Source organism: Pygocentrus nattereri, chromosome 3, assembly GCF_015220715.1.
Source record: "Pygocentrus nattereri isolate fPygNat1 chromosome 3, fPygNat1.pri, whole genome shotgun sequence".
Classification (NCBI taxonomy): Eukaryota; Metazoa; Chordata; class Actinopteri; order Characiformes; family Serrasalmidae; genus Pygocentrus; species Pygocentrus nattereri.
Window position 1 is genome coordinate 30,831,486 of NC_051213.1, and position 23,995 is coordinate 30,855,480.

Genomic DNA, 23,995 nt, shown 5'->3' on the forward strand with positions numbered 1-23,995 from the left:
TTTCAAATGTTCTTCTTGTGTTCTAATACAGAGAAAGAAAAAGCAGAAAATGCAGCAATGCTTGGTGTTGGGTGTTTGTATCTTGCAGAAGGGAGAATTCATAACTCTGTCACTTTATGACAAATGGTTTCACAATAAGAATCTAATATCCAGATGTTATCTACTAGAGAAAGAGAAACAACACAGAACTGGAATATCTGTGCTTTGGTTCAACAACCTACCAAACAAGTCCGTAAATGAATTAGAAGTGTAAAAAGTTGGCCTTAAGACATGTCCTTCTTTCCTACTTCATTCAGCATGTTGCCTTAGTAACTTTTTGTTTTAGAAATGAGTTTATTTACATTGGTGTCTGGCCTGTGTCTAACTGATTGATTATGGGATGTCTGTGAATGCCTGTTAGGGTAGAAAAGTGACAGTGCCACATGCACAAAAGCACTAGGCAAATATGGATAAACAGAAGGAAATATGGATATAGAGGAGAAAAATGACAAAACACACTGAATTTTTTTATTTATTCTTGCCTCGGTCCACAGTGTTGTGTGTGGGAGCAGGAAGGAACAGGCCACTGCAGGCGGGAGTGGGACGAAGCACACATGAAGAGAAATCTTGCAAATGAATGAATAGTCTGAATGAAGTAGAACGATCACTAAATCATATGTATAAACAGTTTTTATTGTTTATATATATGATTATATATAAAACAATTAAACAATTACACAGTTAAACAGTTAAACAATTACAATGAATGAATCTTTCTAAAGATCTGTGAAGCAATTGATCACGTGAATCTGACCACAGCTGCAAAATACCAAAAATAAGTGAATAAATAAATGGTGTTTGGTGAAGTTGCTTCACAGTAAGGCTGATAACCATGACTGCCATGTTCTTTCAGCAGAGGGCAATGAATGTATTTGTGAATAGACTTATATAGCCAGATATCTGATGTCAGTTCCCCTCCACTGAACTTTGTGGGCCAAAATATTTCAGTTGCAGGTGGGAGTGGGACAAATGATTCTGATTTTCTGTGAGAGCAGGACAAAATCTTGTGTGAGCAGGAGTGAGACTGAAAAAAGTCCCTCACAGACCTCTAGTCTACATTTTGATCACCACTACTCCAGGAAATTAGCAAATTGGGCAAATTATCATCGCTGTCAAGACAAAAAAACTTCTATTTCAATTTTTATAATAATGACAGTATCTGAAAATACCAGCTGTTCTTTGCATTGTATTAATATTTCATGAGGAATAGAGTAACAGAAATGCTCCAAAATTACTTGAAAAACATGGTTTCATTAACTCCCATTTAACATTAAGAAGGTTTTTTTCCTTCTCCTGCAAAATTCCGTTTTTTGGAGATTTGGCCCTGTGAAAATATGTTCATGTCTACATACACTAATTGAATCAGTTTTTAACTCACTTAAGTCTAAACATTTTCAGGGCTGTGCACTCTGCACGGCTATATTCAGATCATCACCTAAACAGGATTTCTTCCAGCATAAATTCATGTAACACGGTCATCTAGTCTTGCAGCCCATGAATTCACTAAGCAGTGGGGAAGGCTGGAGACTAATGAACAATTGATTTAAAATGGCAGCAGAGGGCCACTGGTGTCAGTGAGCAGGGAATGTGTGAAACTTGCATAGAGTATTAATAGAACACAGCCTTAGGTCAAAACATCTCACACACATACACACATAGTTCGCGTGCGCACATAAAATAATCACTCTGTGTTAGAAGGGGAAGCAGAGCTCCACTCATGTACTTCCTTCCCTTAATTCCACACCTCAGACTAGAATCATGTTAGTGGCTAAACCTGATATGGTGAAACATTAGAAACCATCACGCCAGAGTAATGACCACACTGAGCTGCTTCCTGCCCACAGCCAGCACTAAGCAATGACTCAACCCGAGATGATCTCCACACAGGCTTCTCATATAGGTAGAGGTATAGTTTAAAGGCACCGTGAGAGCTGAATCACTGTTTCATGTCCTTGAGAACTTTCTTCTCCAGCTCTGCATATCTCTTCAGGAGAGGACCATAGACCTACAAAGACATGAGAGTAAAAAAAAAAATCAAGCTGAAAATGCCATGAGCAGATGGCAAATACTTCAAGACTGTTAACTCTGCAGTACATTCCTTATTACCTTATGGCTACACTTACTGGCCACTTTATCACTAATTTCTACCATTTAGCTGTATATAAACATTTGAACACACCCAGTCAAACTTAAATATGGCATTTCTGAGCATGATTTGGGAAAAAACACATTGGAAAATACAACAGCATGTGCCAAAATGTTTGCATACAACTGTCCATGTTCACTTTGTAGATCTACAATTGTTGACTGTACTAATCTGTTGCTACCCAATTCATCAGCCCCCTCTCTACTCCATCCGTTAATAAAAAGAGACCACTGTAGGACCACTGCTGACAAAATACTCTTTGGGTGGTGGACTGTTTTCAGCACAGCAGTGACACCAACATGACCGTGGCATGGCAGTATGCACTGAGCTTGTATGCAGCAGTGTTGTTAAGGCTTTAAAGGAGACATATTTGGTTCTTTTTAAATTATAGTTCCTTGTGCTTGCTGAAAGACAACTGCAAGAAGTATAAATCAAAGCACCTTCAATCAGTCTTTTTATGTTTTATCCTGTCATTTAGTCCTCTGTGATATTCTAGGTGTTGTGTGTAGTCGATGTGAAGAGCTGCACGATGGCCGCAGCATGTTAAGCTTGTTTACGCTGAGAGCCAGATACAGTCACTACAACTCAAGCATGATGTTACAGACAGATGCAGACACCTTATAATTCACTATGTACAAAGCTTTTTTTTACTTATTTTGTCACTGCTAAGACAGTTATACTTTCTGTAAGCCTGGTAATGGAGATTCTGTGAAAATGGCAGCTGCAGTGGTGACAGCGTGAAGGCTACGGGAGTGAGCACGGCAAATCGGTGGGGTAGGACCATAGATATGCATAGCTAGATGCCGCGGTGTGTCGCTCTATCTGAGGCGTTATGTCTCTGTGTCCATCATGTAAAGATGCGCTTGTGAACAAATTCACTTGAATTGATGAGTCTCAGGATTAAATCGGCCACAACTTCCTTATTACCGATTTTCACCAAATGTATTTTGTTATAATCCTCAGACACAGGCCAGTCTACATTGCACGGACTGCTGTTGGTAGCTTTTAATTCTTTAACTGTGATTGTGCTAATTTGCAGTCCGGACCAGCAGAACAGTACTCCGTCAGGACAAAGCTGAAGTTAGCTTCCAATTTGCCAGCTTCTTGTTCAAATTTTTCCATTCCACCTTAAATAGTGCAGCGGTCACTTTCTGGTGCCTGAAGCTGCTCCATTAGGTGGAGGAACGGGAAAATTCAAACAAAAAGCTGGCAAATAAACTAACTTTAGCTTTGCGTAAGAAGGTGCTAATGTTGATCTATTATGAATATCCACATGGATTAGGGAATGCTATAATATATATTGCTACAAAGCATTCATTATCACAACATACTACATAACATTAAGACCCCCTGAATAGACTATTAAATTAAATAAGCTTAATATAAAACCAGAGTAAAAACAATCACATCAACAGGTTCTCTGTGCATCACTAAATACATGGCCTTATCTACATAAACATCACACAAACATGAGCGTGGATCTCTGCGTTTACTCCATTATACAATTCTATCCCACTTTCTGAGTGCAATAATCTTAAAATTTTGGACTATATCTTTATTAAACTGTTGCTCTGTAATTGTATTGAATGCAGTCCAGTGGCAACAGTGACCGCCCCAAAATGGCGGCACCGTTGACGTGCCTGGCTGGACCCAACGCAGCATCTTGGTATGTATATCTATGGGCGGGACCTGTGATTGTGATGGGAGCATCAAACAGCAAATCATGTTTCCTGAAAAAGAGAAATATGGCAAAATGGTAGACACAGTTACAAGGTACACATACATGAAATAGCAAAGAAAACAGAAATGGCTTTATTATGTCTCCTATAAAACATGGTGTATACCCTCTGGCCACTTTATTAGACACACTTTCATCATTGGTACATATTCTAAGTATGTATTTAGAGAAACTTCCACCATTCTATTTTTTTGTGTCCTCTAACCCAGGGTGCAGCACCACAGCAGAATTAGACTTTTAGGTAAAAATAAAATAATCCTCCTTTGTAGTAAAATACAGCATCAGCACATACTGAGACACATTTACAGCCAAGACAGTAAAACGGACCTTAAATGATGTTGGTCCCAAGGTGATTTGATCTTTGTAGAAAGGAAAAAATGGCTCTTCTTAATATTTAGGTTGCTGACCCTTACTCTAGCCCTTCATCAGTCTTCAGTTTCTGACCACAGCATCATTGTTGGCTGGATATTTATAATATAATAAAATGGCCATTCAGAGCATATACTTAAAAAAAAGCAACTGTGTTACTGTAAACATGATTTTCTCAATGGAAAGTGAAATGGAAAGTGATCTGAAGGCAACACATAACTGTGGCAAAGAACAAATAAATGCACATAAATGAGCCCTTTATAGGCTAAACGAGCCCTTTAGAGATTACCCAAGGTTACTTATGATTGGAGCTTAGTAGTAGACTCCATAAAACTATTGTACATAACATTCTCACACTGTTACACTCTGAAGTCAGATATTACTGTTCATCAAAAGCTCAATATACATGAAATATAGAACTATGTGGCTGCGCTGCCTATCCTAACAGCAAGACCATTCAGAGTGTTTTGATTAAAGTTTGTCCTTAAAAGTCCACAGTAAATACTATTGACCATCAATGTATAGAACTGGCCTTGGAATAAGAGGGTATTTTTTTTTATGCTTTATATCATCCCACGCTGCCCATTATAAGTGGCAGCACTAGTCCTCGCTCACTGATTGATGCTTTGACTTCTGTGATCTTATTTATCAATACAAATCATTCTTACTGTAGCTTTCAGACAAGACCAAATAAGAAATAGTGTATGAAGTCTTCAGCAGTAATCTGACATAAATATCAACTTAGACAAGAAGCACAGCCTTCAGTTATTTATCAAAAACTTTTCGAACCTTAAGTCAAAAAGGAAGACTTTGTGGGTTACAGTTTACAGTTCATCAATTTGTCATAAACAAATGTCATTGACAAAAAGAAAATGTCTAGATTAGGCATCAAATTGGCCTTTGGTGCTTCTCCGTATTAAACACATCTAATTCCACTCACCAGATAATTAGAAAGGCCTTTGTGAGTTAAATTCAGAATCTTAGAGGAGGGAACACACTAATCTCTGCAGAGCTGTGGCCTGGAAAGACACCACCTTAGCACCCCTGATCTAAATTCTCTATAATGACTTGGTGCACATGCATTTGCCCTTGATATGCATTTACTAAAAGCTAATGGTGATGTCCGAATGCAGTGCTAAAATACCTTCATTTTACATATTTTGCTGCACTTGTTGCTCTCTACAAAAATTTTCTCTACACTGCTAATTCAGATTTAGTGTTCATATTTTCTATATGTTTATGTATTAGCATTGGCAGATTTGTACATGAAATATACCGGACAGTAGCACAGGCCCAAAATCCTCATATTGATGCATCTCTGATATCAATGCATTGTATTTTATAGCCTATGCTTGAATGTAACACTGTGTAAAACAGTTTGGTAAAATTTAATACTCTGAAGAATTTAAAGTCAGGAAAGTGGAATCACTTCATCATTCCTTTGAGGAATCAGCCTCATAAACTTACTCTGGGCAAACTGCATGTTTGCTGCAAGTTGCACTATCATGTGAAATTTCTTCAGAAAACATGGTGCAAAACATGGATGATAAATAATATATGGGATAATGTACTATACACTTGCTGCAATGACTAGAAAGAGAACCAGGAAAGCACTTGATCCCAGTATTCAGACTGCAGCGGAGCAAGAGGAGGGTCTAAAGCCATTTAAAGAAGTCTAAAAATTCATCAAACACAGGGTTCCATTATTTTCAAATTATTTCAAACCTGCTACCATCAATTTTCTGATTCAATGTCTTTGGTCTACCTAATGTGGGCTCAGAGTTATGTGGAGACGAAAGTACAAAAAGTTGTTTATGTACTTCACTGTCATGGTGATTTCACGTTACGGATTGACTGATAATTGATGCACTTCACCTTTCCAAGCTGTCACTACATTTGGATGAGCTGTTAGTGCCGATATGTGCTCTGCCCTATGGGTATTTGCTATCTACCTGTAGCTTAGTAACAAGCTCCAGCGTATCACCGATATATCTGACAGAATGTGACGAACTGGCATGTGTTATCGCTTTTTAAATACTAGGACATCAAAGCCAAAGTTATAAAATAGATTCTAGTTCAGCATTTTTACAAGAAACAGTTTCATACATTGGTCCACAAGGTTGACCCTCTTGACCCATCTTGTGTCTGGCATGTATGGGTATATATGCACTAAAAAGCCTTTAGAATTACTCTAAAAAGAAAAGAAAAAGATGTCTACAAGCACAGGTCAGGGTCAGCCATTTTGTCTGTTCAAGGTGGATCTGTGTTTTGAGTTGGGAGAGAGCATATTTCCCTCACTCTGCCTCTCTCTCTTGGTAAATTGCTTTCTGCCCCTTGACATGATCCATCCATTTTACGCTCTGGCAACCCATCCCTGGGGCATAGCGAGAGAAATATGCTGTGTGTTACATGCCAACAGCATCCTCAATATGAAAGTGTGACAGACTCCCGACTGGAAAAGAGACGGAGCAAATGTGAGTAAGACGGAGAGGTGAAGGAGAAACACATGCCAATTAAAAAGCGAAAAATTGGAGTAGACCATCTTCCCTCCCTCCCCATTGACCAGGGTCAACTTTAATAAGGCCGCATATAAAAAAGTCTTGTGTTTCCAGGAACAAGAATGTGAGAGAGTCACTGGATTAGTAGTCCAATTTACATTTGTATAGCTAGAGAGGATGTTTCACTCCCACAGTCTATCAGAGCGCTGGGCTGCTGAGCTAATCTCTCAAGCTTAAGTCTACATGCTAGAGAAGAGAAGATCTCTAAAGGTGTTCTAGAGCTAGAGGTAGGCACCACTTCAAGAAATGTCATTTACTATCAGCTTTCCTACACCTGCATGCTCCTGAAGGCTGAAAAGTGGGGGGGCCTCTGGGCATAGGATGACAAGCATTAATTGGCCCTGGTAATTGATTTAAGTGGGGCAATTAATAGTTAGAATAGAGCACAAATGGGAAAAATCCCCTGAGGTTTAGGTGTAGAACAGCCAACCTCGGGCACTGACCTCAGTATTCTGAATTAAACTCATGAATAAAAATGATTTATTTAATTAAGTAATTATACCGAGGGCTCAACAACCAAAAAACAAACCAAAATAAGTTTTTCAGTATTTAATATTTTCAGTATTCAGTCTTTGCCTTAAATACATCTTTCATTCTTTTCTGGAGACTTCAGTAACAGCTTCTTCACAGGTACACATCCTTTCAGACTCATAGTGTTGTCTTCTCACAGTGGAAGGATGGACAGAAACACCTGTGGATTTTATGTGAATCGGAAGCAAGAGTGGAGCTCGATTCCTCGTCTCTATCAAAGATGAAAGCTTTAAAGCTGATGGTGGCAGTTTTTCGTGGTCTACCAGGTCTTGTAGGGTTGTCCCACCTCCTCTGAATCGTCAAATTGTTTTTTGAATTCCGGTGGTTTTTATATATATATATATATATATATATATATATCTGTATTTTCTGCTTTCTTTTTGACACAGAAAATAAATCTGCATTTTGGCTGGAAGGTGATGGAAGGTACCTGATAGGTACACAAGTGGCTCTCACACACACACACACACAAAAGAGATAATGATGACACTGACGTTCGCAAGCTGCTTTGTTAACATGCCTTTCAGGCACACCAGTAAATGGCAGGTAACAGTCATGTTTATTTTCTGCATATTTATCATGTGTGGATTATTTCAATTGCTTGCCTCAAAAATACAATAAATAGTAATCTAGCCCAATTCATTCCTTCCTGCTCTTTAATGAGGCATCAGCATCCTGATGTCTGAACATATTTCCTTTGGATAGGAGCTGACACATGAGCTGCTACTGCAGTCCCGCTGGGGTTTGGCGAATATAGCACAGAACATGTCAACAGACAACAACACTTCCCTATGTCATAGCTTAAAAACTACTGAGATGAAACAAAAGAATATCTCCAGTAGACTCTTAAACCTGCCAATATTTTCAAGCCCTGCAATCTGTCCAAGAATTCTAAATTACTGTAGTTACTGTAAGCTTCCCACAAATCTTGGCCTGAAATCAGTAATGCGTGCGCTAAAAACGGCGGCTCTCCCGGTTTCATGCGGACGGGACTTCACGTGGAAGAGAAACTGAAAGCGACAATGCCATTAAATATCAAAGAGGACCCTTCATCAAAAGGGTGCCTGGAGCAGCACACACTCTACTGCTGAGCTACAGAAGGACAGAAAACAGGGCTGAGAGAGACAAATTAATAGCAGTGGCAGTCATTTCCCTGTAGGTTTCAGTACACTCTGTAACGATATTATGAGAAATAATCAAAGGCGCGAGAACAAAGTGGCCCATTTTTATCCGTCTCCAGCTCGTGGAACAGGTTCAGGCAAGGGTGAGCCGTAAGGGCTATGCCATTCCACCATTAAAAAAGAAACTCACTCACCACGTCTGATACACTGAACAGCAAAAAGAAAAAAAAAAACATTTCTAATTTATGTACCTCTGCAACTATGGTATGTGCCACCCCATGCATACTGTATTCCAGGATGGGTTTAATATCTCATTGTTATTTATTTATTTTCATGATAAATAATGCACACCAACACCACGTGGTGGTAAAATGTGTTCTCAGTAGTAATGCACTTGATGTTTCAGAAAGAAAACAAACCAGTGTGTAGCTGCATTGGACTCTAGTTACACCAGGTCTGTGTGCATGACCTACATTATATATGTATAACTGATAGGGCTTAACTCAGATGTTTTAGAATAGAGCAAATATAATTACATTTTGATGGAAGACTACAAATAAAGAAAACAAAAGAAGAAAGAAAAATTTTGCCTTTTAAATGATATGAAGAATTGTGCTTAATATGACCAGAGAATTGAACTAACATCATAAAAGGTCCATTTTGATATCAGGTTGATTTTAACCTTATGTTGACTGCATATTATATATGGATTATAGAGTGAACTTTAAAGTTTAAGTTTAAAGGGGCCATATAATGGAAAACCATCTTTCCTCACTTGTTTAATAAGAGTTTGGTATGGTATGTAGTATATAACCATTGTTAAAGTTTCTAAATGGCTCTCCAGTCCACATGTGGAAACTAAGTGGGAAAAGCAGCTTGCTTTGAATTCATAGTTTTTTTGTGATGTCACAAAAAAACTATGCATTTACATAAATCCACTTCTTCAGCCTATGGCAAGTTAGCCTCGCCCACTTGTGTTGAAGTAATAAAGAGTGTTTCAACTTGGACTGCTTTTTGACTGATGCACAATTGGCTAATTAGAACAGCCAATCAGAACAGAGCTCATTTACACATATTTCTTAAAAGGCACAGTAACAAAAAGGTCTATAGAATAAAGAGAGGTTGGAAAATGGTCATGTGAACATTAATATTGACTTTTTTGATACATAATCCTTGCTAAGATCATAAGTAGAAAAAATGAAGTAAAAGAAAAATGCAGGATAACATGCAGTATCACAACAAGGTGAATAACTATGGTGAGCTGCCTAGAAGATCCACACTGGTGCATCCCTAGCCTTTATACTACAGAAAATCAGCCTTGCTTTCTACCTTCGATTTTAGCAGTACAGCTTTGATGCCCAAGATTTTTTTTGTACGTGCCTAACTATTCCAGCTTTTGTGAAAATTTTTGATCAACACAGATGTTTTATCTGGTGTTTCTAATTGAAATTAATAGCAGCTGCACATCCTTTGGAGATGATGATACAGAAAAGATGAGTCACATGCCAACTTCTCAGCCCACTCCCATGGGATGCCAGGAACATGCCTTTGTACTGACAGCAACAGCTAACTGTGGTTAGAGCAAGCCGTCACGCCAGATCGATCAGCGGACTGTGTTATTTCTGTCGTGCTAAAAACACGAAGGAACGCCAAGTGGTCCCTCTCCCAGCCACAATCCAACCTGGCTAACCTTCAGCAACAATGCATCAACAATAAAACAATAAACATGATTATGATGTTTGCCACTGAGCTGTCAGTGGGGAAATTCATGCATAATAATGAGGTTTGTGTTTAACTCCACCTCTGCCATCCTGTTCTGGAAACATGATGGAAATGTATGTTCATTTTTGGTGTTCGCCAAACGGAGCTGTCAGTCTACTGCAAGACTGATCACAGAGCAGTCACTGACAGGTAAGTGGATGCTCACTGCTGAGCACCACGTGAAGGGCTAAAATAACTCATGATCCTAATAGCAAACCTATATATGGTTTATAATGGTTTAAAAACAAAAAGAGGTCATTTACAGTTGAGATTTGAGGTGGTGCTGAGGAGGTGTAGCAAACACTTTTTTTTGGCAGCACTCTAGTTTCTTCTAGTTAACATACATGACTGACAAACAAGTGATTAGAAGTGCAAATCTCTGACTTGATTCACAATGATTCAGTTTGATTAGGAGTCTTTAGGATGACTTTATATGGTCAAACTTTCAAGCAAATTCGCAAAATGAAAGCAGCTCGTCTTTGGACAGAAGTATGTAGATTAACCAATCGCTTTCCTATTCAACCATATCTATTCTAATAGAAAGTAAGAAAAGCAGTAAGTATTCTTCACACATCATATCATCCTGGCTGTATGTAATCATGGGTGACTTTAATTTAAACTATATTTGCATCTCTGCATTACTTTTACATCAAAAGACGGTAAAGTTAATGATACAGCAAGCTAACGAAGTGGAACGAACGCTGGAACAAGCAGCCGTTCAAGCAGCTGTCATGTCTATTTTAGCTGGACAGCTAACTAAGCTAACTGGTAACTAACAAAAAAAGCAACATTATTCCAAAAGACCATATATGTTTTATGCAACGTATTATGCAATATACAGTACTGGGTGAAAGTCTTAGGCACCCAAGACACATTTTCAAAATCAATGTATTTGTGTAGTTTGTGTTTATTTGCTGAGAAAAGTGTTAATATTTAAATAAACCAAATTTATAGGATATTAATATATATTATATATATATATATATATATATATATATATATATATATATATATATATATATATATATATATATATACACACACACACACACACACACACACAATAAATAGTGATTTTCTGGATGTTAGTGTGTTTGTTTAACCATTTTCAAACCTCTCCTCGAGGAAGCCCAGTATTACAGCATTATATGTAGTTAAAAAGCAGCTCCTGGTTTGATCAGTGCTTCAGTAAATTGCGCTCATGGTGTAATTGATGATATTAACAAGTCTCTGTGGTGGCTGTGAAGGTATCAAGAAAAAATATGGATCCAAGAAATTCTTGTTACTTTTTATTGTTTTTATGTTTATTTGAATTATGAATATGACTTTATTTTAATGTATATTGTGATAAACTCACTGCTGAGGTAAATTCTTTAAAAATTTGCTTAGATGCCATTGAACATTAAATTAACAATGTTTTGATTAGCTGTGGTTACATTATGTTACTCAAGTCAAATTATTGCTGCTTTTGACAAGAAGGTGGGATCATGAACGTAAGTATAACTTTAATGTTCATGATGGATATTCATTCTGCATAATGTTATGGTCAGTAGAGATATGGTACTTTTATTACTGTTAATAATGTGAGCAGCTGTGTTGATATGACTTCACATGCTAAACTCAGAGCTGAGGACCATTTCTGACTTTTGATCGAGCAGGAATTCCCAGTTAAGGGAGCGTTGTCTTTGGTATTTCTTAGTCAGAGGGTCAGAAATTCTGTGCTATAAACTTCAATCAAAAGCAGCCTCAGTTTCATGAAAAGTTCAAGCAACTAAAGTTGTGAGAAACTTTCACAATGTAAATCCAGCCTTGGGAAACTACTCAATGCATTATAAAATCTGAAATTTCACCAAGATCCCATTCTATTATTATGCAATGTTTCAGAATTACATTAATAAAAAAAAAAAACATGGAATACTCAAGCATGACTGGAGGACATGCTTACACAGTAGTTGTAATTCAGACATTAAAAAAACAATACACCAAGTCATGAGTTGATTCTTCACTGAATATTGTTAAAACTGATTATAAAAGATTCTAACATTCCAAAATCGATGCAGTTCCATTGCCACCTTCGAATAATTTTTTTTCACCCCTAATGCCCTAATGGGTATGCCAGTCATGAAACGCAACCATCCATCTGTGGTTGTCTTTTACACTTCTGAAATGAGCCTTAGCTAATGAACTGTATATGATGTGCACTGAAGCCACATTTCTACCCCACATAATTAAAGCATGGAAGAGGCAACATGAGCATTCTTTAATTGGAGTCTCTCCCTGCCACAGTCCTATCAGTTGATTATATGTGCCCTCAATGCAGTGGAATGATATGTGATGCTTGGCGGAGTGAGAAACGCAAATTAATTTTCATCACAGCACATAAAAGAATTATTTCACAGTCAAAACTGGGGTAAGAATAGTTAGAGCCGTAAGGGAGAGGGCATGGAAAACCAGCTCTAAATCATTTCTATGACCTCATTACTAGTCCTAATATCATTATCACTATTGTTATCAGCATCATTAATGGCGGAAATTCATGGTTCACGCAGTATAATCTAATGAATTTATAATGAATCATAAAACCTTGCTTTATGATTCTTCAGCTGCCCCACAGTCAGTCTTCCCCCATATGAGCACACAACCTGTGCTTAGTTAACTGTACTGGTGTATGCACCTCCAAGTCAACCTGAACTTAACAGGTGCTACAATAGCCTTTGCTGGCAGAGCTTTGCAAGACCCAAGAGCCATTACCCATTTACATTACATTACATCAGACCCTCTTATCCAGAGCGACATACAATGATCATTTTACACAGGTAAGGTAGTATTAGGAGTCTTGCCCAAGGACTCTTATTGGTAATGTGTGGGGTGTTTGCCAAGGCGGGGATTGAACCCCAGCCTACAGTGTGGAAGGCAGAAATGTTACCCAGTACGCCATACCAACCATGTTTCAATGAATGTCATTATTTTGTCGTTTATATTTGACCCTACATTGGAGAACAATGCCAAGGTCTATAGTACTACTGTTCGTCTTGGGTGACGCTTATGCATGTGCATTTAAACAATGGGTGTCTGGGACACTTTGATCAGTCAGCCAGTCAATCAGTCCATTAGTGATTCTAGTGAAGCTAGCAAAACGGAATGAACACTGGCACAAGCAGCCACTGAAGCAGTTGTCATTTAAATGTTCATTGAATAGCTAACTAAGCTAACTGGTTTTGAACAAAAACACAACATTATTCAAAGAAACCACGAGAAAAAAACTGAGACCACCATAAAAGTGAGAACTTAACAAGCTAGGGTAACGTTACTGACACAAGTGAAAACTTTAACATAACAGACCAAGTACTGTATATGTTAACTGATCGAAAACAAATGCTTCTATAATTTCATTTAAAAGTAGAGAAGTTATAATGATCAGTCATTCAATCGATGAAAACAGTCAGTCAGTGACTCAGCGAGAGACGTTGACTCCGTAGGCTAGATGGCCCAAAAACACTATATAGCCAAAAATGCATACCAATGAATAAACATATTGGTCCTGCGGGTCCACCAGGCTCTGCGTCTTACTTTAAGACAGAGTAGTGTGAGAATTTTAAAACCATCATATAAATGCATACGAATCCATGGTGATTCACCAAGAAGCTATTTTTATTAACCAGTTGTTTCTTTATTGTGTAATCATGACAGACCTATAATTCATTAATTAGTGGAAGCTTTCACCTCCAATGGCATCACAACAAACTCTAGTCCAGAAGACCATTGCTCATGCATTATAGCTCTACAATTTTAGTCGCTAAAGTCAGCAAACTTTTCAAATAGCTGTATAAATAACAATATGATTTACTGTGCTTTGCATGTTTTCAGAAACAGGAGTGATGCGTTTATTCAATTTTATTTTTAAACAGATTGATATGGTTAGTACCATATGCCTGAGAGTCTAAGTGGAAGAAAAGGCTTATTATACACTTACACTCAGACACACTCACTCACTCAGTCAGTGAAGCCAGGCATCATTGTACTGGCTGCTGTCAGCCACCGTCTGTGTGAGGTTTACATCACAGTGCTGCATCGCTCGATAAGGGATTTGGACATGTGAGGTGAACTGCAGCCAGGCAGAGTCCATTTCCCTCACTGACCCTTATGCATCTCTTCAATTACCCACTAGGCGTTATCACAGCACAGCCATGATTATCACCCGTGAACCCTGTGTCCACACCAAAATAAAATTAAATGATTAACATCGCTGTGTAGAACAGCTCGGCTTCCTCTGGCCATGCTTTCAGATACCATTTCCTGCACCTTTCTGTAAGCATCCTGCTTGGGTACAAAAGTACATGTCTAAATCCAGCGCCATTTAGCTTGTATTAAGCACCGTCATATCCTCTGCATTCTGAAGAATGGTCAGAGAGGTTGGCGTGTAATTTGTTTTCAGAATCCCTCACTCCAAAGGGGATGAAGCACTTAATGAACAAGTAGAGGAGTCAGGTTTCAGCTGGCTGTTGAGAATTCAGGGGCAGGTTAACTCCGTTTCAATATTAGACTTGTTCAACTTAACAAGGCACTGCACAGACTGATCTCCTACTGGCCTTGCACTGACTTGCACTGGCACTTCCATGCGCCGTTATCATGGAAGCAAGGCGGCTGTAATTGTCAGAGCCAGACGGCACAGTTGCTCAACTTCCTGGCTACACAAGCTGAGAGATGGCTTGATGATGACAGAGCCCGATCTTCATTGGCAAGAAGCTCCACTGACAATCATGTGAACTGTTTTGAATGCAGCACATAGCTTATTAAAATGTGTAGTGTTTATGGTAATGCATTTCACATGTGAAATTTAAATGTATATTCTTCAAAGAAATGTTATTTCTGATATGTGAACGCCATGAGAGTTCAGTAAAACTGTCCAGCTTGTCCAGCTCTTCTTGACTCCTCCTCCAGCTGCTCCTCTCCTCAACTGCCAAGATGAGGTTGAGCAAGTCTGTAGTCTTTAATAAACCCTTGTCAACCTGCCCTCACCATTTCCCCCAGTACCTTCTTAAAGAGCGTTCCGTTCCTGTATCAGCTCAAATGAAGTTTGTTAGTGATCCCTTGACTCATAAGTAGATTTCAGCACCAGAACTTGCCCAGAAATCACTGCAAATGATACTTTTTTGATCCCACAACTGGGGAAACTCCACCTCCGCATTTAACCCATCCGTGAAGTGAAACACCACATACACACTAGTGAACACACACTAGGGGGCAGCGAGCACACACTTGCCCGGAGAGGTGGGCAGCCCTATCCACGGCGCCCGGGCAGCAGTTGGGGGTTAGGTGTCTTGCTCAAGGACACCTCAGTCATGGACTGTTGGCCCTGGGGATCCGGTCCCAGGGCCAGATCCCTAACCTCCAGCCCACGACTGCCCCCAGGCTGTCTCAATTTCCTTTTCAAACCAGACCTTAATATTTCAGATCTATAACATTCGATTCACTATTCAAACCACTTTATGTAGAAAACTTCTCCATCTGTTATACAGTGTTCTGTAAAAGTTTGGTGCTACTGGCAAATTCCATGTTTTGTTGATTTTTTTTTTTATTGAGTGAAAATATATTACTATATCCTCTACAGAGGACAGACTTTTCTTTTGCACAATTACTGTTTATTTGCTAATTTAAACATGTTAGGGGGAAAAAAAAATTAAAATGTGGCCTATGCAAAAGTTTTATTTTTTTCTAATATGTTAAACTCATATAATACTCAATAAACAGAAATTGTGCACTTAAATTTGATTTGAGTTTGAGTTTTATGTGGAGAATACTCACTTATTTTCACTTAGAAAATCAACAAAACATTTGATCAAGGTGTTCAAACTTTTGGATACAACTGTATGACAACTGATAACTGTATGTAGCTTGCTAGTTAGTAACACAGATACCAACAACAGTGCACTATGGTTTTCATTCTTGTACATGAAGCTTAAAACTAATTACTCAATGTTTATGTATGTTTCTCATTTTTTTTATTTCTCAAAAATATAATTTAAATTACAAAGTAAGCTTAGCTAGCTAATTAGCTCAGAGGGGGTGATGGAGGGCGCTTTTTTGGAGGGCACTTTTTTGGAGGGCGTGTGCTTAAAACAGTTCAGTGAGAGTTTTTATTTTTACACTTCTCATTTTCTATAATCATAGGTTAAACTACAGTACAAACTAGCCTATTTGTTCTGGTACCATACAACAATAAACTAGTTCACTGTGTTTGCTGTAGGCTAAGTGATGCATAAAACACGTGAAAATGCATATTTAATTTCTTTTTGAAAAAGCTGCAATTGTGAAATACCCTGAATATGGTGTGTGTGCACTCCTGTGAATCACCCTGTAAAGCCTGAAATAATCATTTAAAAGTAAGAGATGTCTGGCAGTTTTTCAGACCACATCATATATTTTTATGTATTAGGTCTCAAAAGCAAAAATGAAGACATGATGACAATAGTAGATCATTCGCTTACAACCTCGGAAAACACACCCTTCATCAAGTTTTGACTTGCATTATCTTTGAATACTCTTTCAGTGAGTGTGCATTCGTCAGGGGTCATTCACTCAGGGTCCAAAGTACAACTGACGTTACAGAATGTTCTTCCAAATGTTATGTGCAATTACACATTTCCACCACAGAGGTCTCTAAATGCCCGAATCTTACATAGAGCAGCTTTAATATAATGTAGTTATCTAGTCTCACTTTCTTGTTTATTTGCACAATGTGTAATCTGTGTCTTGGTACCTTGTGTGGTCTACATGGTCCAGAAAACACCGCCCCCGCCTTGTATATGGAGGAATATTATTTTGTTACACTGAATACGGGGTTTTGGCAATTTTTTGGCCTTGACTGGTTAGAGACAAAGAACTGAACGCTAATAACTGTATCACATTCCAAGTTTTTTGCTTTCAAAAGTTTTGTGAAATAAATTGGGACGACATCCCCTTTAACAGCTTTAAAATTCATGTTGTGTTTGCGTCCAGATGAAGCTCTAGTGAGATTTCAAAACAACATTACGTCAAGGACACTCTCAGCCACATCTGTGCCTATTAGCTTATAGTCCAAATTAAACACAGCTCTGGAAAGACATCTAATATTCTACTGTGTTATTCACTGCCTGAACACATGCTTTTATTGCCCACCCATCTGTTAGCCATATCCCGAGAACATCAAAAGCTCTTAAAACTCATTTTGGATGGAAGAGGAGATCATTTGTGTGTGTAATGACAATAGGGGTGACGGTGCTGAGCACACTGTATATTGGCCATGGTGGGGGTCAATTGTTTCACTTCATTTGTGATTTCCAAATTAAAAAAATCTAATATTGTGTTGAAATTGGCTTTGCATTAAAAAGTAAACGTATGAGTGGAAAAAGCAGGCAGTTTAAAGCCATTTCAAACAGAAGCTTTGCAATTAAATGCTTCCATCTGATCGATAAGCGAATTGAGTTTTCAATTGATCCAACCTGGCAGCTGAACCAGCTCAGGCAGTGCTGCTAGATGAATGTCTTACCTCCTCGGCCTCTGGGCTTGGCGTCACTGCCAGTTGTGCTCCCGGGGCTTTTCTCACTGCCTCGGAGAAGGACACCCCCATTTCTGCAACAAGTGCTAGAAAGAAAAGAATCAATCAGTGGAGCATTAGCAGAATGTCTTCACATGTTTTTCAAAAACCCATTCCTTTACATCAAACCAGCTTTCTTTCTGCGTCTGCTGACCTTTGGACGCATATCCACCCTCTCAGACCACTGGTTGCAGCAGAAATGAAATGAGGAAAATAGTGTATTCGAGGTAAGGGCACTGAGGACACTTGGGAACCAAGGGCACACAGTGATGAACGGTGAAAGAAAAGGTTGGCTTCAGTCATGGTTGGAATGACGCTTTGATGTGCTTATCACCAGTGAGAACAAGTGACAGAAAGACAAAATATAAAAGGACTGCGACTTTAAAACATTAAGCAGTTGGCAATATTTTCTGTGCATGCCAGAAATTCTAACACTGAATGGCTGAATGAAACAGAGCACAGAGAGTCAGGGAAGAGATCGGTCCAGTGCAAGAACATCTTAAAGACAGTACAGCATGGCTACGGTTATTTCCTTTCAGTAGCAGCATCACATAAAAACAGTAGTAAAGGGAACTGTTCATATGTAGATGCAGAATGACGCAAGGTTACATGCAGGACTTCATTTAAGGCAGATAAGGGCAGGCAACAACCACCAACCCATTCTTTATACCCCCTTTAGTTCTCTTATGGATTTTTAAAGAGCTTTATTCAAAAAGCTGTTTTTCCATTTGTAATATATGTTTTAGAAAAGAACAGCTGAAGTATAATGGAAAACATTTGTATTTGTGTAATAAAAGTGGTTTTGTTCATAATACAGAATTGGTATTTCGTTCCTAAGTGTGTCCAACACCAACAATTTGTATCATAAATAAAAATACCTGAAAGGAAAAAAAAATAAACGTTCTTTCAATCCATATATGAGATTTCCACATAACTGGAGTTCTTCACATCAAACAAACAAGCTATGATCAGGGCACAGCATGTGCACCTATAGAAGAGGTGGTTATGTAGAATCACTTTTCATTGATTACACTGTGGAGTGTTTGGTACTGTGGACACTCACTGTCAGGGTTGGCGGGCTTGTGGTTTTCCCACCAAATTGGGCTACTTTGTAAATGTTACAAAAGATAATTATTGGGTTTCTGACGACTGACCACCGAGAGGTGTCTGATGTTATTAAAAACTGAAATAGTTTATAAACTTTAGGGATTATCTTACTTTTTATTAAATAAGAGGTGAAAACAACATAAAATGGCAGGATTGCTAGCTACTCTAGAATGAGATTTCTCATAGTGGTACACAACCAATGGAAAAAAGGGAATCGAGCTTTAGCAATGGTGATTCCGCATGGGGAAAAAAGGCACTCTGTACCCTTTTTATTTTTTGATTGTACAGTACTGCGCGATCCAGCCCAACAATAAGCCTGTTTATGAACATGCATGTTCAGTAATTGGGTAATGTTAATTTCTCTTGACCGGCCAGGTGTAAACACCCCCAGGATGCATTGTGAGCAGATTACGATCGGATCACTTAAATCACATTTGGTGAAATGGAAATGATGTGATGCGCTTTTTACACAGGAAAAGTCAAATCGCATCTTTTCTCTTTACAGTGACAATGCATTATCATGAAACTTTAAGCGGAATCTGGAAAAAGCTCATCCAGAAACGATCTGGACACAAACCACATTTTAATGCAAGGTGTAAACTAGCTCAAAGAGACATTTGCTGTTCATTGCCTCCAAAAAAGCAACATCTGGCTTATTCCACCACTGCAATCCATGGCAAAGGTTGCCAAAACTGAACTCTTGATGGACTGTTCAGCTTACCCCTGTGGTTAGTGGACCACTGTTGCTGGCAGCAGCAGCAGACTTTTCCATTGCTGTCCCAGTGAAAACTATTAAATATCTGGTTTGTATTTGTCATCTATCGCCAAAATGTAACTTCAGAATTAGAAGTGGTTTTTAATGTAATCACTATTTTTAGAGCGTATTTCTAATTACTGTCCCTTTTTTGTAACCTCATTATGTGCAACTCTTCCACATGTACCCAAGTCTGTTAAAACACAGCTTCAAAAGTTCCAGCTAGACTCACTATTAAATACTAAAATGTCCTACCCAAGAAACAAAAAGACCAATTATTTATATGTTCCTACATTTAGCACTTTCAATCACCAAAGGTAAAAGCCAACACACAAACAAAGAAGACTCCAGAGGGGAAAAAAATGCTGCCCTGGTCAGGTGTCACTGCTGCTTCTACAATGCATTATGGCACTGTGACCTTCCAGAGATGCTGGCGGCTGCCTCTGTAACATCCACTGACTCTATGAACCCGTTATCACCCTCTGCATTTAATGAAAGGTGAATGTTAGGCCTTTCTTCAGAGCTGTGAAATGCTGCCACCTCTGAAATGTAGCTGCAAGTCATGGAAGAGGGTTGATCACATTCTCAAGACGGGTCCTATAACACTGTTCTTGGATGTAATGGATCCAAGTCATAAAGGTGCATGGATTACAATGTGAAGAAAGATCATTTATCTTTGTATTATTTTGGCCCAAATGATGGTAAACCAAATTTTCCTTGCTGCTTTAAAATAAACACTGTTAAAGTTTTATGACATACTGTTTCACCACCGACATCACACAGCTCCATCGAAACAAGACTGCCCGTTCAACCAACAGCAGTTTAGCTGACCAGTCACTCTGAAGTGATAAGTAATGTTGTTACTGCAGAGAGTCCGTAGCAGAGTTACTGAAGTGAAAAATGTGTGTGAAGGGGGAAATGATTAAAGACCTCTTGAATACAAAAAAAAAAACATGGTTTTAAATGCTTAACTCATCTTGGATGACTTATAAGTCATATAATAATATATGTTATAATAAAATCTGATTACATAGACTGGTATATGTATTAAACATGATATCATGGGGCATCTGAAAAGAGCAATTTGTGGGGTTCTACATAGCAGCTTGGTTTTGCATGACATGAATGAGCTTGACCCCATCTCAGTCCAACATACTACACACTGCAAATGATAGGATTACAGCATTTGACATGCCTGTGCTAATGTAGCTTACTTGGTTGAAATGTTTGTGTGCAGTAAGCTGTTAACTAAAATAAAAAAAATATTGGTATGAAAGTGTCAAATTTACAGTCCACATCTGTCTAACAAACCGTCAAATATGGCTTGTAGGGCTGCTCTTGTAACAAGTAGCATGCTACTACAGTAGCTTAGCATGCTACAACTTCACCACACCACAGCACAGATTCATTCTCTCTCACTAACTCATTGTTCACACAAATTTAGAGAATAAAGACCCAAATCTGAGTGCGTAAATCCGTGTATCTGTGTGTGGAGCTGCTAATTTAAGCTATTTTGTTTGTGTGTGGAGCTGCTAATTTATTTTTGCTTCCAAGTCCTCATTAACACTGGTAGCTACTGTTAGCTTAGCAAGAAGGTCTAGACAGCTTTATACAACCGTTATATATGCCGTTTCATTCCAGCTCACTGATGCTAAAGAATAAAGAGCATGAAGACTTAAGATTCCTTCTGAGTAGGTAAATCTGTGTTTTTTGTGTGAACCTGTTGTCTTAAGCTCCTTTTAATTGAATAGCCTTCTAAACCCATAGCCTAACTTTAGCTAAGTGAGAAGACTAACCCACTAGCAATTCTGCTTCACTGACCCTGCAGAGGCAAATGTTAAAGATGAAGACTCAAGTCTGAGTGAATGAAACCGCGTGACAGACACAATGTTTGTGATTATTAAAGTTACAGCAGCAGCTTATTCTTATTTCTTCTCTGCCTTGTGTGTTAAAGTTTATAAAAGTATCATTTTATTTTTTGTCATTTTTTGTGTATAAGAATAATACCTAAAATATTTAGCATTTTATTACTCAACACACATACATTTTTAGTGTTTATGGCAAACTATGCCTTGAAGGGTACTTTAACATTATGCTTGGACCTGGCTGACCTTTAGTTTCCTTTTGAACACCTCTCGATCCCATTAGGAAACCATCAAAAATGTATTTAGAATCAGCCATTGGTCACCTGTTAAACAGTCCTTAACACTGTGACATCAACCCATAAAAGGTCAACACACATATATAGACAGACAGATCAGTATTAAATGAACAGTAACAAAGATCAGGCTTTTCATAGAAAAATAACACGTACACCACTCAGAACAAAACTAATTCCGTCTCCCTACCTTTTCCAAGTAAATTACCACCCACCTGTCCGGCTGGACACTGAAGGACGACTGACTGTCGAGCTCTCCTGCTATCCGCTTCAGACCAGCTGCCCACGCCCCAGCTACTGCCACCTGCCTTGGACTAGCTGCCCACCCTACAATGAAGTTTTCATAGATTCCTAGCTATTACTACTACTATTAATATTAGTAGTATAATAACTTTGAAGGTGGTCTGACCAGAGGAGGATGGGTCCCCCCTGGTGAGCCTTGGTTCCTCCCAAGGTTTCTTCCTCAGCTCTGAGGGAGTTTCTCCTTGCCACTGTCACCCCTGGCTTGCTCACCTGGGGTTTTTACATTCAAGTTAAAACTTTGTCTTTACTGGAATTCTGTGAAGCTGCTTTGTGACAACATCAGTTGTAAAAAGTGCTACAAAAATAAATTTGACTTGACACTTGACTTGTCACTGTCTCACACATATAAAGAGAAACTTGGCTCTGACACCCTTATTAATTTAAGACCATCTTAGCTTACATTTGCTGACATGCTTATTAGTCTGAGTCTGATTAGAGCCCCCATGAGATTTAGTTACCCCTGCAAAAGCAGAAACAATAGGGGGCCACTCAAAGCAGATCACCTGCACTGCTCTCACTGTCTCGCATCTCTTCCTGACCATTAAAGCCAGCAGGACAGCAATACTGATACTAACGCAATCAGGTCAAAGAGAAATTGAGGCAGTGGTGTATTATCTAAGCTGAACCTGTCCCACCCATCTCTATTCTACACTACTGATGGCCACCGCTGAATATAATAGATAACCACTTACGATTAAAACTGAGCACTGGATGTAATAAAAATGGACTGGCATCGACCAGAATACCGGTCATTCTCTATTGTTCTTGTGCTCATGAGACTATACGCAGACCATTTGCTGATGGCCAGTTCAAACAGAGTCTGCTTTAGCCTTTAATTAACAATCTTAAGATGTCAGCCTCATCTTTCATCTCTATATGACTGGCTTATGATAACACCAGATGGGGAACTGGGGCAATTAGAAAGCAAAGAGATGATTTATTTAACTACTCTGAGGGTTTATACAATAATAAAGTTTGTGAACTCTGCATGTAATATTTTAATACTGGGGAAAATATCAGGTCACACAGCACCACTGATAGATAACAAAAACAGAACTTTGATGTATGTAACTTGCTGAGCGCCTCATGGACAAAAGTATGTGGACATTGAATTAAGTATTGTTTGCAATATATTGTGCTGCATTTACATATTATATTTTATTGTATTGCACTGTGTATTGTAGTTTATTGTATTCTATTGTATTGTACAGCACAGAGTTCTGTGTTCAACTCTGTTCCTTTTTTCTGGGTATCTACAGTATCTGAGCTCAGGACTGTCTTTTTCGCAAAGATAATTTCTCTAGATAGACAAAGCACTTCTTGTAATCGCTCTGGATAAGAGTGTCTGCTAAATGCTGTTAATGCAAAATCCCTTCTAATTAGTGTTTTCAGGTACAGCCATAGACAAAGTAGAATGAGTTCTACTGAACAGCTCAGTGACTTTCAACGTGGCACTGTTTTACTAGGTCTCTTCCTGCCTGGCTAGAACTGCCACAGTCAATTGTAAGTGCTGTTATTCTAAAGTGAAAACCTCTAAGAGCAACAACAGTTCATTCACAAAATGGTAGGCAAAACAAGCTTACAGAACAGGTGTAAAAGTGTTTTTCCAAGGTTGTAAAGATCAATACCAAGTCCCAAACTTCCTCTGGGAGCAACATCAGCACGAGAACTGTTTGTCAGGAGCTTCATGGACTGGATTTTCATGGTGACCAGCCACACACAAGCCAAAAATTGGCATGCTCAATGCAAAGTAGGATGGAGTAGTATAAAGCACACTGTAATTACACTCTGGAGAAGTGAAAACCCCTGGAGCAATAAATCATGCTTCACCATC

At 38.6% G+C, this 23,995-nt stretch overlaps 1 protein-coding gene across 3 annotated transcripts in view; it reads right to left on the reverse strand.

The window, feature by feature from the left end:
- Positions 1-493: 493 nt before the first annotated feature.
- Positions 494-23,995, reverse strand: part of xylb (xylulokinase homolog (H. influenzae)) — an 88,908-nt gene continuing 65,406 nt past the window's right edge. For 2 of the 3 annotated variants that reach the window (XM_017706810.2, XM_017706812.2), the window contains 2 exons: positions 17,792-17,886; positions 494-2,044 (listed from right to left, as the gene is read on the reverse strand). In XM_017706810.2, the coding sequence (XP_017562299.1) occupies positions 1,976-2,044; positions 17,792-17,886 (164 nt within the window). In that variant the 3' untranslated portion in view covers positions 494-1,975. Of the gene's footprint in view, positions 2,045-3,580; positions 3,916-17,791; positions 17,887-23,995 lie in introns of those variants that run through there. The other variant, XM_017706811.2, reaches the window with a different exon arrangement.